The sequence below is a fragment of the Eulemur rufifrons genome, chromosome 2, assembly GCF_041146395.1.
Source record: "Eulemur rufifrons isolate Redbay chromosome 2, OSU_ERuf_1, whole genome shotgun sequence".
Lineage (NCBI taxonomy): Eukaryota > Metazoa > Chordata > Mammalia > Primates > Lemuridae > Eulemur > Eulemur rufifrons.
This window is the reverse complement of record NC_090984.1, coordinates 21,614,665-21,631,074: the sequence shown is the minus strand read 5'-3', so window position 1 is coordinate 21,631,074 and position 16,410 is coordinate 21,614,665. Positions and strand designations below refer to the sequence as shown.

General features: G+C 55.9%; 1 protein-coding gene across 2 annotated transcripts; it reads left to right on the top strand.

The window, feature by feature from the left end:
- Window positions 1-6,108: 6,108 nt before the first annotated feature.
- SNX33 (sorting nexin 33) lies at window positions 6,109-16,016 on the top strand. 2 transcript variants are annotated; one of them, XM_069481604.1, is made up of 3 exons: window positions 6,109-8,587; window positions 8,810-8,852; window positions 14,885-16,016. In XM_069481604.1, exons 1-3 carry the CDS (start codon window positions 7,382-7,384, stop codon window positions 15,136-15,138), a joined length of 1,503 nt encoding a protein of 500 aa, XP_069337705.1. In that variant the 5' UTR covers window positions 6,109-7,381; the 3' UTR covers window positions 15,139-16,016. The 2 variants fall into 2 exon arrangements, with proteins under 2 accessions (XP_069337705.1, XP_069337697.1); XM_069481596.1 differs by having other exon boundaries at window positions 6,109-8,852; window positions 14,885-15,445.
- Window positions 16,017-16,410: the final 394 nt, after the last annotated feature.

Sequence of the window (16,410 nt, the reverse complement as noted above, 5' to 3'; positions counted from 1 at the left end):
TGTGATGATGGAAGCACAAGTCCTAGTGATGCAATTGCTGACTTTGAAGATGAAAGGGGTTCAAAATCCAAGGAATGTGGGCAGCCTCTAGGAAGTTGGAAAAGGATTCTTCCCTAGAGAAGGAACACATCCCTGCTGACACCTTGATTTTAACCCAGTGAGACCCATTTTAGATTTCTTTTCTCCAGTACTGTAAGGTGATAAATTTTGTTGTTTTAAAAAGCTACTAAGTTTGTGGTAATTTGTTACAGCTGTAATAAAAAACTAATACAGGTAGTTTGCTTTCTTAAACATTTCAACATTGGTTTAAAGGGTTTTTTTATGTATTCTGGATATTAATCCTTCACCAGTTATAAATGTTGCAAGTATCTTCTCCCTGTTTGCACTTCCTCTGTACCCCTCGTTTTTCCCCAGCCCCACGGCCTTCCATCCTCAGCCCTTGCTCAATTTGTCTGCGGCAGGACTCTTGGATAATTTCCTTCTTCCTAGACAATAAACATAATAAATAAGTAAATTATATTTGTTAGCAGTGCTGTGAAAGAAAACTGAGCAGGATATAGGAAATAAGGAAGGCTTGGGGTGAGGATGGACTACTATTTTAAAAAGGGTATGTCATGGTAGGTCTTATTGAGAAGGTGTTATCTTTTAGGGGTTAAGCCATGTGGAAATCCAGAGGAAGAGCATTTCAGGAAGAGGAAACAGTACAAATGCCTTAAGACAGGAATGTGCCTGGCATGTCAGAAGAGGAGCAAGAAAGCCTTCTTGGCAGGAGCAGAGTGGGCAAGGAGGAGAGGAAGAGATTAAAGGGGGATCAGATAATACGAGGCTTGTGGGCCCTTGTAAGGACCTCGGCTTTTATGTTGAGTGAGATGGGGACACTGCAGGGTTTAGAGCAGAGGATTGACACCTAACTTAAATTTTAAAAGGGTCACTCTGACTGCTATGTTGAGAATAAACCATAAGGAGACGGGGATGGAAACCCATGAAGAGGCTGTTGTAGTGATCCAAGATGGTGGTTGGGGCCAGAAGAGCAGCAGTGAGATGCTGATGAAAGAATTCTAGGATATGAGAAGAGTCAAGAATGACTAGTTTTTGGCCTAAGCAACTAGAAGAATGTACTCACCATAACCTGAGATGGGGAAAGCTGCAAGTAGAACGGATTTGGGGGGTCAAGATCAGAAATTCAACTTTAGACGTGTGGAGTTGGAGATGTCTGTTCAACATCCAAGGGAAAAAGATATTCATTTATTTTTGGAGGTTTTTTTTCTTCTTGTTTTTGTTTGGGTTTTTTGAGAGACAAAGACAGGGGTCTTGCTTTGCTGCCCAGGCTGGCGTACAGTGGCATGATCATAGCTCACTGTAACCTCAAACTCCAGGGCTCAAGCAACCCCTTCTACCTCAGCCTTCTGAGTAGCTAGGACTACAGGTGTGTGTCACTACACCCAGCTAATTTTTAAATTTTTTTTAGAGATGGGTCTTCCTATATTGTCCAGGCTGGTCTCGAACTCCTGGCCTCAAGTGATCCTCCTACCTTGCCCTCCCAAAGTGTTAGGATTATAGGTGTGAGCCACCATGCCTGGCTCCCTTGAGTTTTTGAAAAAAAGCTGGGCTGGAGGGAAAAGAAAGGGCATTACTGGCTTATAGATGGTGTTTGCAGCTATGAAGCTTGATGAGATCATCAAAGGAGTGAGTATAGATAGAAAAGATAAGAGGATCACTCCACTGTAGTCATTCTAATGTTAAGAATTATTAGAGGAAGAGGATGAACCAGTGAGGTAGAAGGAAAACCAGGAGTGTATGGTCTCTCCAATGCAAGTGAAGAAAGTGCATCCAGGAGGAAGGAGTGATCACCGGGTCAAATGCTACTGAGAGGTTAAAATAAGATGAGGACTGAGAATAACCATTAGGATCCAGCAAAACCAAGGTTATTGATGACCTTGACAAGAATAGGTGAGTGGAATGTGGGCATGAAAGGCTGGCTAGAGGGATTTAAGAAGAGAAAGGGAGGAAAGAAATTGGAGGCCAGCTGGGTGCGGTGGTTCACGCCTGTAATCCTAGCACTCTGGAAGACCAAGGTGGGAGGATCACTTAAGGTCAGGAGTTTGAGACCAGCCTGAGCAACAGCAAGACCCCCATCTCTACAAAAATTAGAAAAATTAGCCAGGCGTGGTGGCCTGCACTGTAGTCCCAGCTACTCAGAGGATCACTTGAGCCCAGGAGTCTGAGATTGCAGTGAACTATGATGACACCACTGCACTCTAGCTGGGTTGTCAGAGCCAGACACTGTCTCAAAAGAAAAAAAAAAAAAAAAGAAAAGAAAAGAAATTGGAGGCAACAAGTGTAGATGGCTATTTCAAGAGATTTTGCTGCATAGGTGAGCAGAGAAATGGGGCAGTAGCTGGTGGAGGAAGTGGAGTGGAGAAAGTATTTTTTTAAACATGGGGGTTGATATTTCCCTCAATACCCACAACTTGTTGGTCGACATTCCAGTCTATTCTACCTCCAAAAACCCTCCCAGATTTTTTTCTCCCCAGGGCATTACCCCTGCCCTACCTCAGGCCCTCACTCTTACCTGCGTTACTGCAGTAATGGTCCAGTGTGTTTCCCCGGGCTGCCTTGAGCAGGCTCAGCCTGCACACCAGTGCCCACGGTTCTCCCCGGCTGACTCGTTTCCTAAAAGATGAATACTGGATGCCTGAATGAGGGATGGATGACGTTCCTAAGTATGAATCAGGGTCCCAGCAGGAAAGAGAGAACACACCCTAATTAGAATTAGAATAACAGGAGAATTTAATAAAGGGACTCTTTTCAAAGGAATGGGCAGGGTGTAGGGAGATCACAAATGTTAGTGCAGTTTCCTGAGACTAGTAACTGTGGGACTCTGTTATATGTAAGCCTGAAAAGGGTCCCTGGAGGGGAGGGAATGAGAAGATGTATAATAGCTTCTGGAAATCTCCGTGGGGCTGAAGAGTGAATTCCCTCACCAAAATCTGGAAATAAGAGTGGCTCCTGAGAGTTACCAAAACCCCACCCAGAACAGATGGAGTAAATCTAAGATGGTTGGTCTGTAAATGTGTGACCGAAGCGTTTGGAAACCAGCTAAAGGCCATCAAGGTGGTGGCTGGGCACCCCTCAAGGGGTGCGGCTGGACTGGGACTGGAGTTGGGTGAGTAGAAATCCCATCAGTTGTATTAAGGGAGCTAATAAAGATAAAGTGTATACAAGTGTCTAGCATTGAGCCAGCACTAAGGAAGCAGATGCTATTGTTAAACCCAGTTTGGAGAAAGGATATGTGAACAGGAAAGGGAGGGTCCTAAAAGTAGCTGGAGAAAAATATTTAGGCTCTAATCTTGGAGAGCCTGATATTTAGCTCTAAACTGGGCTGAACTGTCTTTAGAATCCAGGCTGCCCCTATGCAGGGAACACGGTTTCAAGGTGACTTGGCTGAGAGACTTGTCATACCATCACTTCTTTCCCTCTTGGGGGCTGGTTCCAGGCTCCCTGAGCTAACCTGGTAACTAGGCTTCCCAAGAAGCAGCCCAAACTGCCTTGACCTATTGATGCAAAAATTCAGTTCTCCTTGACAGTTATTCCTCTGTGCAGATTAATACCTGGGCCTCTGGGGTTTGTACACAACCCATATGTCAGCTCTGCATAGGGAGTTGGATCCACTCACTGCACCAGTGCAATTGGGTTTTGGAGCCAGAGGTGTGGGAACCATGCCCTTCCAAACAGCTAAAACACCTTTAGCAGCACCACCTCATGCCAGCTAATCTGCAACAAGTGGGACTAGTGAGAGAGAGGGGAAGGGAGTTCTAGCTAGAGGGAGTAGACAAGGCTCCAGGACATAGCCAGGAAAGGAGGCGAGGACTGAAACCTTTGCCACACCTTAGGCACCTCTTCCTCCAGGAAGCCTTCCTTGATCCTTGCTCCACCCAGGCTGGGGTAGGTGCCCTCACATACACTTTTCATGGCACTGGTCACTCTGGGCAGAGGTCATCTGTCTAGTTGTGACAACACATCTGAGCTTCTGGAAGGTAAGGATAATGTCTTATTTGGCTTTGTAGTCCAGGGGCTGCTACAGAGTAGGTACTCAGTTTATGCTTCTTTTTTTTTTTTTTTTTTTTTTTTTGAGACAGAGTCTCACTCTGTTGCCCAGGCTAGAGTGAGTGCCGTGGCATCAGGCTAGCTCACAGCAACCTCAAACTCCTGAGCTCAAGCGATCCTCCTGTCTCAGCCTCCCGAGTAGCTGGGACTACAGGCATGCACCACCATGCCCGGCTAATTTTTTCTATATATATTTTTAGCTGTCCATATAATTTCTTTCTATTTTTAGTAGAGATGGGGTCTCGCTCTTGCTCAGGCTGGTCTCGAACTCCTGAGCTCAAACGATCCGCCCACCTCGGCCTCCCAGAGTGCTAGGATTTTTTTTTTTTTTTTTTTTTTTTTTTGAGACAGAGTCTCGCTCTGTTGCCCAGGCTAGAGTGAGTGCCGTGGCATCAGCCTAGCTCACAGCAACCTCAAACTCCTGAGCTCAAGGGATCCTCCTGTCTCAGCCTCCCGAGTAGCTGGGACTACAGGCATGCACCACCATGCCCAGCTAATTTTTTCTATATATTTTTAGCTGTCCATATAATTTCTTTCTATTTTTAGTAGAGATGGGGTCTCGCTCTTGCTCAGGCTGGTCTCGAACTCCTGAGCTCAAACGATCCGCCCACCTCGGCCTCCCAGAGTGCTAGGATTACAGGCGTGAGCCACCGCGCCCGGCCTATGCTTCTTTTTTTTTTTTTTTTTTTTTTTTTGAGACAAAGAGTCTCACTTTGTTGCCCGGGCTAGAGTGCCATGGCGTCAGCCTAGCTCACAGCAACCTCAAACTCCTAGACTCAAGCGACCCTCCTGTCTCAGCCTCCTGAGTAGCTGGGACTACAGGCATGTACCAACATGCCCGGCTAATTTTTTCTATATAGTTTTAGTTGTCAGCTAATTTCTTTCTATTTTTAGTAGAGACGGGGTCTCGGTCTTGCTCAGGCTGGTCTCGAACTCCTGAGCTCAAACGATCCACCCGCCTCGGCCTCCCAGAGTGCTAGGATTACAGGCGTGGGCCACCGCGCCCGGCCCAGTTTATGCTTCTTGAGTGCATGACGGACAATGAGACGGAATAGATGGATTAAAGAAGGTGAGCAATAAGCCCCCAGGGCAGGAACCCCTCCTGCCTTACTGCGCTGCACTCCCCAGTGCCTGGCAGAATCAGGGCCCAAGTGTTTCAGATATGCTGACCGAGGGTCAAGGCCCTGCCTGCTTCTTCCGGAACCTTATCTACTGGGCCGCCTCTTTCTCCTTGCTGTTGCTGACGAGAACAGAACATCTAGAATCCGCCGCTGCAAAAAGCAACACGAACCGGGTCGTGCTTAGGTTTGTTCTTTGTCGCTGCAGATGCACGATTCCTTCCCCCTGAAGGAAGTCGCCCAGGGCAGTGGTGTTCCTGGTGCTGTCTGGCTAGGCGACTGGGACCCGCAACGGCTGGTATCCCAGGACAGACGCCCAGGACGCGCAGGCTGCCACTGCCGCTGCGCAGAACAATCCCAGAGCCGCGCCACGACCCCGTCCCGGCGGAATAGTAGCAGGGGGTAGAAGGTGGGAAGGGGGCGTCAGCCGCTGCGCTCCCCTCGGGCGGGCGCGTCTCTCCACGCACCCCCTCCCCCCACGCCCGTCCATGGCTCTGGCGCCCCGCTTGCAGCCCCGCGCTTTGCAAACTTTCGGAGTTTCACTCCATTTGCGTCACGGAAAAGGCAGGAGGGTGGCGCAGTCCAGGAAGCGAAGCAGCAGCGGCTGGCGAGCTCCCCCGCGTGGCGCTCGAACCCCTGGGGGCGTGAGGTGTCTCCTGGCGACGGCGGACAGGCTTCGGGGACGGGAGGTGGCGGTCCCAGGGACCAGTCCCGAAGGCTCTCGGGGCCCCGTGCTCGCGGGCCGTCTCCTCCCTCTCGCCTCCCGACTGGGCGCGAGCAAGCAAGGCGCCCGCCAGACGGAAAGGAGCGCGGAGGAGGAGGCGGGGGCCCGCTCCGGCGCCCCAGGCCCCCGTGAGGGCGGAGCCGGCCGCTCCTGCCCAGCCGGGACGCACGGAAGTGCGGCGGAGTTTGCCCAATTCCCCAGCCTGCTTTTCCTCCCTCTCCCCACCCCTCACCTCCCCTTCGGCTGCTCCCTCCTTCCTCGGGACGCCACCTCCCGCTCGCCTTTTTGTTTTGGAGCTGGCTTCCCGCTGCGGCGCCGGGGCGGCGAGCGCGGGCGAGGGCAGGCTGGGGGCGCAGTCCACGGCCCACTGGCCGGCCCCCAGCGCAGCGCGGAGGACCGACGGACGCGCGGCCGGGCGCGCCATCTGCTTGCCGGAGCTCCTCTGCAAACTACTGCTGAGTGTGTGCGTGCACGCGAGGGGCGGGGGCGGGGGTCGTGAGTCCCGGGTCCGGGGTTACTGCTTTCCGCTGGGGTTACCTTCGGACGGGGGCCCTTGGACTCGGATTGGAATTAGGCAAACAAAAGAGACCAGTCAGCGAGTGGCCAGAAGTCGCCCGAGCGCCTCGCCGCGCCCCCTCCTCGATCCTAGGTGGGGGCTGGCCACTTGGGGGCGGGGAGAGGGTGACCGAGTCGGCGGGGGGCCGGCTGCGCAGCCAGGGTCGAAGAGTTGGCGGCCTGTTGTGTAAGCCTCAGTCCTTGTTTTCCCGGCCTGGCTCGTTGTGAAGCCGGACACATCCACCCTTGGACTCGATTCAGGAGGCTGCTGCTTTTCTCCTTGCCCCTGTTGGGTTTTCTGGATTTTTGAAAACCCAATGGCCTAGGAGGAGGAGGAGGAGGAAGGAGGAAGGGGCAGATCTGCAGAGGAATGTGAGAGCTTCCCAAAGCCAGAGCAGCCAAAAGGAGCTGGGAGCCAGAGGGACGGCAGAGCCCTGCTGCGTTTCTGGAATGGTGGTTTCCGAGTGATTCTCTTCTATTTTAGAACATTGTTCCAGTGGAAAGTGTCGAATTCTTGCCCTTGCAGAGCTGGTTTCTCCAGGTCACTTGACTGTTCTTCTGAAAGTGGGAGGAAAGAGAGACTCCCCCGACTCCTGCCGGTTGCAGAGGGAGGGAAGAAGACTATGGACGTGAGCCCTTCCTGCTCACAGGCGTATACCCAGAGACCTGATAGGGCAGTTTCTGGACCATGGACATTGCTTTGAAGAGGAGCAGGCTGGACAGCATTTGTGGGTGCTGAGACCCCAAGCTGGGGGCCAAGAGACTGAGCTGTATAACAGGCACTGAGTTGCTAGTGCATTCTTGGACACCCCATTGAACATCCTTGGTCTGGGCAGAACCTTCTCCTTCCCATCTTTCTGTACCACCCAGACCAGCCATGGCACTGAAAGGCCGAGCCCTCTATGACTTCCACAGTGAGAACAAGGAGGAAATCAGCATCCAGCAGGATGAAGACCTGGTCATCTTTAGTGAGACCTCACTGGACGGCTGGCTGCAGGGCCAGAACAGCCGTGGCGAGACGGGGCTCTTTCCTGCCTCCTACGTGGAGATCCTCCATTCTGGCCTCAGCACCAACCATGCTGACTACTCCAGCAGCCTTGCAGGCTCTCTGGGCACCCAGGTGAGCTTGTACAACAGCTCCAGTGTGGCCAGTCCGGCCAGGAGTGGTGGGGGCAGTGGTTTCCTCTCAAACCAGGGCAGCTTTGAGGAGGATGATGACGATGACTGGGATGACTGGGACGATGGATGCACAGTGGTGGAGGAGCCACGGGCTGGTGGGCTGGGCACCAACGGGCACCCCCCACTCAACCTCTCCTATCCTGGTGCCTACCCCAGCCAGCACATGGCTTTCCGGCCCAAGCCAGCCCTGGAGCGGCAGGACAGCCTGGCATCTGCCAAGCGAGGCAGTGTGGTGGGGCGCAACCTCAACCGTTTCTCGTGCTTCGTGCGCTCTGGAGTGGAGGCCTTCATCCTGGGCGATGTGCCCATGATGGCCAAGATCGCCGAGACATACTCCATTGAAATGGGCCCTCGTGGTCCCCAGTGGAAGGCCAACCCCCACCCGTTTGCCTGCTCTGTGGAGGACCCCACCAAACAGACCAAGTTCAAGGGCATCAAAAGCTACATCTCTTACAAGCTCACACCCACCCATGCTGGCTCACCGGTCTATCGGCGCTACAAACACTTTGACTGGCTCTATAACCGCCTGCTGCACAAGTTCACTGTCATTTCGGTGCCCCACCTGCCTGAGAAGCAGGCTACAGGCCGCTTCGAGGAGGACTTCATTGAGAAGCGGAAGCGGAGGCTTATCCTCTGGATGGACCACATGACCAGCCACCCTGTGCTGTCCCAGTATGAGGGCTTCCAGCATTTCCTCAGCTGCCTGGACGACAAGCAGTGGAAGATGGGCAAACGCCGGGCAGAGAAGGACGAGATGGTGGGTGCCAGCTTCCTGCTCACCTTCCAGATCCCCACGGAGCACCAGGACCTGCAGGATGTGGAGGACCGTGTGGACACCTTCAAGGCATTCAGCAAGAAGATGGACGACAGTGTCTTGCAGCTCAGCACGGTGGCGTCAGAGCTGGTACGTAAACATGTGGGGGGCTTCCGCAAGGAATTCCAGAAGCTTGGCAGTGCCTTCCAGGCCATCAGTCATGCCTTCCAAATGGACCCCCCCTTTTGCTCTGAGGCCCTCAACAGCGCCATTTCTCACACGGGCCGTACCTATGAAGCCGTCGGTGAGATGTTTGCTGAGCAGCCCAAGAATGACCTCTTCCAGATGCTCGACATGCTGTCTCTCTACCAGGGCCTGCTCTCCAACTTCCCTGACATCATCCACCTGCAGAAAGGTAAGACCCAGTGCAGGCAGGCTGAGTCTGGCTCTCTGCTGGGTGCTGGGGTTACGGGGGTGGCCTAGCAGAACGGAGCAGCTCATCTTGTCTCTGTCTCAGTCATTCATTCAACAAGCGTGTCGAGTGTCAGCTGTGTGGCAGGTGCAGTTCTAGGTACAGGGGTATTGTGGATAGGCCTCGCTCCTGACCCTATGGAGCAAGACGTCTACCTTCCTGTCCGCTCATTCATTTTCTCTGTTTCTGTCTCGTTTATCTGTCGTGTGTGGAGCCCCTTCAAGGTGTCAGGCTGGGGTCTGGGAACACAGAGATGACCAGGTCCCAGGCCTTGCCCTTGAGGAGCCCACAGGCTAATGGGGGACACAGACCAGACAAGGGGAGCGCAGGGTGTGGGCCTGTCTTCCACGCCTCGCAAGCTCACCTCCCACCGTCCCAGCTCCAGGGCTGCGCTCACGGCTGTGTACCCTGTCTGTGAGCGCCCTGTCTGTGCGGGAGGATCTCTGTCCCCATTTGCAGATGAAGGAGCTGGTGTCCATAGAAGGGTGTTGCACAGTGAGTCCGTGGCCCAGCTGGGACTGTCCTGTCCTCCTGCCGTCTCCCAAGGACAGGGACATGTCCAAGTTGGCCACCTCCCAAGCCCAGCCGTGTTTTCACTTCTTATGGCCCTTTCTGTTGAGGAGGGACAGGATAGGCCCTTGCCTGTTACTGCTGGGGCTGTCAAGGAACTGCCAGGGAAATGACTCATCCCGGGTCACACAGGGGCACCGGGCTGGGCCAGGACAATGAACCAGGGGTCCAGGACAGCGGAACCAAGGGTCCAGGGCACTGCCCACATGGCCCATCCAGCTCCCACTTCCTGAGCCTGGCTTCTCTTCTTGCCTGAGGAGTGAGTCAGGGGCTGACCCAGCAGGTGGCTGAATCCTGGGGACTACAAGGAGGGCAGATGTCAGGGGAGAGGCGTGGTCCTCCCTGGGGCTGCTTGGTAACTCAGGAAGAACGTCTGCAGGGCGTGGGGCTGGCTCCCTGCCCCTTAGGCCCTGAGGTCAGGCCTGGCTTGGTGGGGAGTTTTACTCTGGGTAGGGCAGGAGGCAGAGCTCTGGACTGAGCATGCGGGACAACAAACATGCCCCCGCCCCCCCACCAGGAGAGTCTGGGGCAAGCTGGCCCTCCCCTGCTCTACCTCCTTTGGAGGCTGACTTCTAGAACTCCTCCAGCTGCCATCCTCCTTTCTCCCTGCACTTTCTCCTCCTCCTCTTTCTTTCGGCCCGCACCCTCCTTTTGTCCTCATCTCCACCTTTCTTCTTCCTCCTTTCAGTTCCAGGAAACACAAACCTGAGCTCTAGTCTTGGCATTGGGGACAGAGCCCCCAGTTTGCTGTGTGTCCCTGAGAAGTGCCTCTGCCTTTCAGGGCTTTAGTTTCCTAATCTATAAAGCAAGGGAAGCGGGTCCCAGTGGGTTCTCAGGCCTTCAAGGGAGGGGTGGGAGGGGACTTCCAGGGAGGGTCTAGCCCAGAAGCAGAATGATGCCTCAGACCTGAGCTCTGGCCCAGGGTAGGGCAGGGGAGGTAGTGGCCGGCTGGGGGAGCACAGGGACAGGTGTCTCCTTGTGCGGAAGTGGGAAAGCTGGTTCAACCAGCTCCTCAATGGCTTGTTCCTGAGTGGGCAGCAGGAGGCTGGGACACAGCGATTACACAGCTGCCCCATGCGGTGGCTGGGGACCCTCAGCCAGAGCAGGGCGGAGGGCATAAAGGCAATCCCATACCCAGGGCACTCAGAACTCCCAGGCTCAGACCCGCCTTTGCGACCCATATGCAGGGAGACCAGGGAGACCAGGGAGAAGGAGCTGGGAGAGGCCATTTCTGGGTTTCACTGCAGGTGTTTCTGGGAGTCAGGGGCCGCCGACCTCCATGGAGATGCATTCAGCCTAAGGCAGAGGTTGCCCACCCCTCGCCCGGCACACCCTGCTCTGGCAAGCCGGGCCCTTCAGGGCTTCCTCTGGGGTCCGGGCTCTGCACTGCCCCTCCCAGGCCTGTGGTGTGGGGCAAACTGGGAGGAGCTGGGAATCTGGCTGAGACAGAACTGGGCGGCTTTGGGGACCACAGCCCTACTGGGGCAGGGAGGTCCCAAGCTGGCCCTGTGAGTGGAACTGTTCTCAGAGGAAGGAGCAGGACAGCTGGTTCTTGAGTCCCCAGGATTCTGTCCACCTGTCTGGACATCTGAATGGGTGGCGAGTGTATGAGGGAGACAGTGGGAGGAGGGAGAGCGGAGGCCTAGGCGGGGAGTTGGGAGACCGGGATTTGGGGAGACTTTGCCTCTGAGATGACCTTGGCAGAGTCTCTGTGTTAATAAAATGGGACGTGAAGCCTGGCTGGAGCTGAGATGAGGCCCCCCCCCCAGCCTGGTGTGCCCACTGGCTCAGGCCCTGGAGCCCAGTCTAGATGTCTCCTAAGAAAAGGATAACCCTATAATTAGCTGTCCAAACTGGGGCAGTTTTAGGGGTGAAAGGGGGCCCTAGCAGTTGTCATCATGGGGCAACAAGGGGAAAGCGACTGTCTAGGGCAAGCTGGGACCTGTGGTCCCCTCCTGAGAGCCAGCAAGGGCAGGGCTCGGTCCTAAGGCTCATACAAGTCTCGAGGTCAATGTCATCGCCTCCTTTGTCAGAGGAGGCGTGGCGAGGTGAGACGGTGCGCCAGCGCAGGAATCTGAGCCCCAGTGTGTCTGACTCCGCAGCCCGGGCTGTTTCCACTGTGCCAGACATTTGGGGGCAGGGGCTCCCCAAGGGATGGACAGCCGGGGCAGATGAGCCAGAAGGGGAAGGGGGAGGAGCAAGGCTTGGCGCCCCTGCGCTTGCTCGGCTGGCATCCTCCGTGGACTAGAGGCAGGCCCAGGACCATGGAGCATCTGTGGGCTCACAGCTTGGCCAAGGCAAAGTGGCCCTTGTAGGGGCAGGCTCTTCCTGGGGGACAGGTGGGTCAGCCTCTGTTGGTTCTGAGCCATCATCTAACCCTCCGTCTACCTCCCCTCCTAGGCTTCCGTAAACAAAGGGAATAATACTGCCATGAGCCACCGCCGCTGGTGCTTGCTGTGAGCTCAGGGATAGAAAAGCAGTTTGCACACCGTAGCACGTAGCATCTTGAGCTCTTATGCTATCTCAGGTGAGGTCCTTGGTGCTGTATACAAAGTTCAGTTAAGCCTCAACTATACCATAGGCCAGGGGCTGCTATTATCCCATTGTACAGATGAGGAAACGCTAAAGCACCATACTGTTGTGAGCAGTTGTCAACAGCATCACATCTAGTGCAACATGTCCCGTTTGACGCTGGGAGACCTGTAGCCCAGGCGAGAGCAGTGACTTGCTGGAGGGGACACAGCTGGGACTAGGACTCAGACATCCTGCCCCAAAGCTGGGGTGGCTGGTAACTACCTCTAAGAGGTAGGGGCAAGATGGATTGAGCTGGGAGCTTAGGGACTATGCCTGGGACCCAGGACGCTACAGCTAGTAGGCTCCAACCCTCTCCCCACTCCTGGGGCCCAGCCTGCCGGAGAACTGCTGGGGCAGAAGGCTCCCTTGGGTCCTCAGCTCTCCAGTTGGGTCCCACGTGGAATGCGGGGGGATGTTGGACAGGCCTGAGCCCTGACTCCCGGCCTGGTGGGTGGGGTGCGTTAGCGTTAGCTGGTCCTGGCCCCAGAACTGAGTCACTGGGTGGAGATGTGACGGAGAGCAGGGTGGGGCCTCCTCCTCTCTCCGACCCCTGTGGCCTTTGCCCCTTGTCCCTGGCCCCCTGTTTATGGATATATAGCAATTGCAATAGGTTCATTCCTACTATTTGGGCCTCAGTCTTCTCATCAACAAAAGGGGCTTTTCCTTCCTCCCAGGCCATGGGCAGGAAAAACACTCAAGTATATAGATCCACCCCCACGGCACCCTGACTTTCTCAGGCAGGTGGAATCCAGGCTAGCTCAGTGTCTCCACCCTCAGGTAGGTTCCTCTTGCTGAAGTTTAACTCGGTTCCTTTGTCCTGCTGTGTTCTACCTTTCCTCTTGTGGTCCTTCCTACCCCTTGGGGCCTTCTTGAATCCTGTGTCCATTGTCAGGGGCCCCACACATGTGCCTGGAGAACCCAACATGGGCTCACTGCAGCAGAAGTGGTGTCCACCCCCTAGCCGTGGAGGGCCAGGCATCCCCCCCGACCACCCCGTGGGGCAGGAAGGAGGCTGGCAGCCCCTAGGCAAATCCCTGCCCCCTCAGGGCCTTGGCTTCCTTCGTACAGTAGTGGGGTAGGGGTGCGGGTTGGACAGCTGACCTCTCCGGCCTCTCCAGCTCTGAAGTTTCTTACTGGGTCCCATCCTGGGCCTTGGGGTGATCCCCCTTCTGCTGCTGGAGGGACTGCACATTTCTTTTGGGTGCTGTGTGCGCAGCCCCTGGAGACTCTCTGATCTTGAGTCTATCTGCCTGAAAGGCTCCTATGAGCCAGTTGGCCATGCACTTGCCAACTAATACGGGTGTTGCCCCTTCTAAAGGCATCCAGAGTTATTTCTAGCATGTAGAGCCCTGGGCCTGGCATATATAGTAAGTGCTCAATAAATGCATTTTGACTGCACCAGACAACTTGCGTGAGAGTAAAAAGAATACCATCTAGAAGGCCCTCGAGAGCCCTCCTCGAGGAGAAGTGGAGAGCGTGGACAGGAGCTTGTAGTCTGTGTGCAGCGGGTGCTTCTGAGGTGCTCGGGTGTGTGCTGTCCTCCACGCCACCTTCCACCTCCTAATCTTGGCACAGGGGATGCCGTCTCACTCAGAGTCAGTGCTGGGCTCAGGCACACTGCCTCCTCTCCCTGCAACTGTCCCCACGGGCTTAAAAGGCAGACTAGTCAAATGCCTTTCAATTCAGAACTGAAATTCATTCACCAACGGCTTGTTGATTCATTCAGATTTTTCCAAATTTGGTCCCCTGCCCAGGTTCTTCGTCTCCCATCTGTCACCTGGTTATTACTAAAGCCTCCCCTAGGCCCCTGGGGACTGGGGTGAGGAGGGAGCAGGGTCTGTCGGGGGAGACACACCATGTGGCCTTCGAAGTGCTGTTTTAGAATCAGCACTGATGGGGGTGGGGGTGGGGGTGGGGGTGGGGGTTCCAGGGGAGAGGCCAGATGGGAGAGACTGGGCGAACTGGGGGAGGCTCCGCTGTAGAAGTGGCACCTGATCGGGCCTTGAGTTATGAGTAGGGATCCAGTGGGAAGAGGTGGGAAGTAGGAAAGAGCAGGGTGAGTTTGACGAACATGGGGTCAGTGTGGAACGCACGCAGGCGCCAACTCCCAGAGGGCCTCCCGGCCAGGCAGATGGGCAGTGGGGAACCAGGGAAGGTGCCTAGACTAGGGGACCCTTTTGGGCGCTGCAGAGAACCTCTCAAGGGTAGGGAGGCCCTGGGGGACTGTGGCAGCAGTACAGGGAAGACGGGTTGACACCTGTCAGGATCCGCTGTGCGCCAGGTCTTTCTCTGGGGACTAGGGACACAGAGAGGATGAGGACAGGCCCTGTCCTTAGTGAGTTCACAGTCCAGAGGGAGGCAGTCAGAGAAGTCACGGGTGGTGAGAGCGGTGGTGGAGGGAAGCCCAGGGAACCTGGGAGCATTGGGAGGGACCTAATGCAGTGGGGTGCAGGGAAGGCTTCCTGGAGGAGGTGATGTTTGAGCTGAATTAGGAGCTAGTATGGGAGATGATGAGGCCTTTGGTGGGTAGGGACAGGAAAAGCCCAGTCCTGGAAATAAATATGCCTAGCAGGTCAGACGTGGGCTGCTGGCGATGCTGCAGATTTGGAGGGAAGGTGGTGTGTCTGGTTTAGGATGTGCCGAGGGTGAGGGTCTGGGCAACTTCCTGGCAGACACCCAGGCGGCTGGACTGTGTGGTCTGCAGTTCAGGAGTGAGGTCTGAATCGAGCTGATGAGGGTGTTGTCTGCTCTTGGCGGGGCGCAAGGAGGGTGGAGGAGCAAATGGAGGGGACCTGAGCCCTAACCTGCTGTCCTGTGCTCTCCGGGGCCAGGCGCCTTTGCCAAGGTGAAGGAGAGCCAGCGCATGAGCGACGAGGGCCGCATGGCGCAGGACGAGGCAGATGGCATTCGCAGGCGCTGCCGTGTGGTGGGCTTCGCCCTGCAGGCCGAGATGAACCACTTCCACCAGCGTCGTGAGCTCGACTTCAAGCACATGATGCAGAGCTACCTGCGCCAACAGATCCTCTTCTACCAGCGGGTGGGCCAGCAGCTGGAGAAGACCCTGCGCATGTATGACAACCTCTGACCACGTGTGTCTGGCCCCTCCCTGCCCCCAGGCCCGGTCGCTGCAGTGCACCCCGACTTCTCAATCTCCCTATACCAGCAGTAGCTGGAGGGGGCTGTCACTGGTGGGTGAGGAAACAGCCTGTGGCCCCCTCCTGGGAGAAGGAGCTTTCAAGGAGCCATGGGTGCCTCTTAGAAGTGGGGCACAGCGGGGGTGAGAACGGGGCCGAGAACCCTCCAGGCCAGGGCCTGGGCTGCTGGTCAGTAGATGAAGGCCAGGCCAGGGGCTGAGCCTCCCCTAGAGCCTGCAGAGCTTACTCACCTGGCCACCACTCCTGTTCCTTCAGCAGACACCGAGGCCTGCTGTGGCCCTGGGCCAGACGCTGGGCACCCAGGGCCGCCATATGCCTGCCCTTGAGGAGTCCTCAGTCAAGGGTCAGACACAGAAAGAGACAGTCAGTGCAGCACGACAGATGGTTCAGTCAGGGCTTCCCGGAAGCTCAGAGGGACCGCAGCATTCTGCCGGGCAGGGAACACCCCACAGAGTAGGCGATATTTGAGCGGTGTTTTGAAGAATGACAGGGACCTGCCAGACAGTAAATGGGGAGAGGAACAGCTTGGCAAAGGGATGGAGGCACAAAAACTTCTCCCTCTTCTCTTCCTTACCTCTCCTGGGCAAGATTGGTGCCCCTTCCGTGGGGATTCTGGCCTGCGTGACAGAGGGAAGGATCTTCCTTGGTCCTGCAGCGCTGGCGTCCCTGTTTCACTCTGTCCCCTGTAGGAGGGGCTGCAGGCCAGCACCCTCCTGCGAGCCTCTGATTGTGCTCCACTGCTGAGCCCGCAGCTTCCCTTGGTTGGGGGCCCATGCAGCATCCCTCCCTCCCGGGGCTCACGGTGCTGGTGGCACCTTCCTGGAGAGGACGCCCCAGAAGTTACCGTATATTTGAGTTCACACTCCAGGCAGGCCCAGACCTCAGGCTCCCAGGGTCCTTGGCCTCCGTGGCACCATCTTCCCCAGATCCCTCCTGTTGCACAGTGGGAAACCCAAGAGAACGACGGGCCCTGCGTACCCCCTTGTCCCGGGGGTTCCAGGCCCACCTGTCCGCAGCCAGCTCGCTGTGGTGTGCGCCCCACTCCGGGTCAGACTGTGCTGCCTCCGACCTGTGTTTACGTCCCCAAGGGGTTACTGCCTCCTCCCCGCCCAGGCTGGGGTGCGTGTGGGGGGCTGACATGTGCCACCTCTCCCCCCACTGGGAGGTCATGATCTGTTCCTGGCTGCTGCTGCTTCAATCTT

Coding starts and splice junctions, on each gene's coding strand:
- SNX33 (XM_069481596.1), top strand. CDS start 7,382: ATGGCACTGAAAGGCCGAGCCCTCTATGACTTCCACAGTGAGAACAAG. Junction 8,853..14,884: donor CATCATCCACCTGCAGAAAG/GTAAGACCCAGT, acceptor CTCCGGGGCCAG/GCGCCTTTGCCAAGGTGAAG.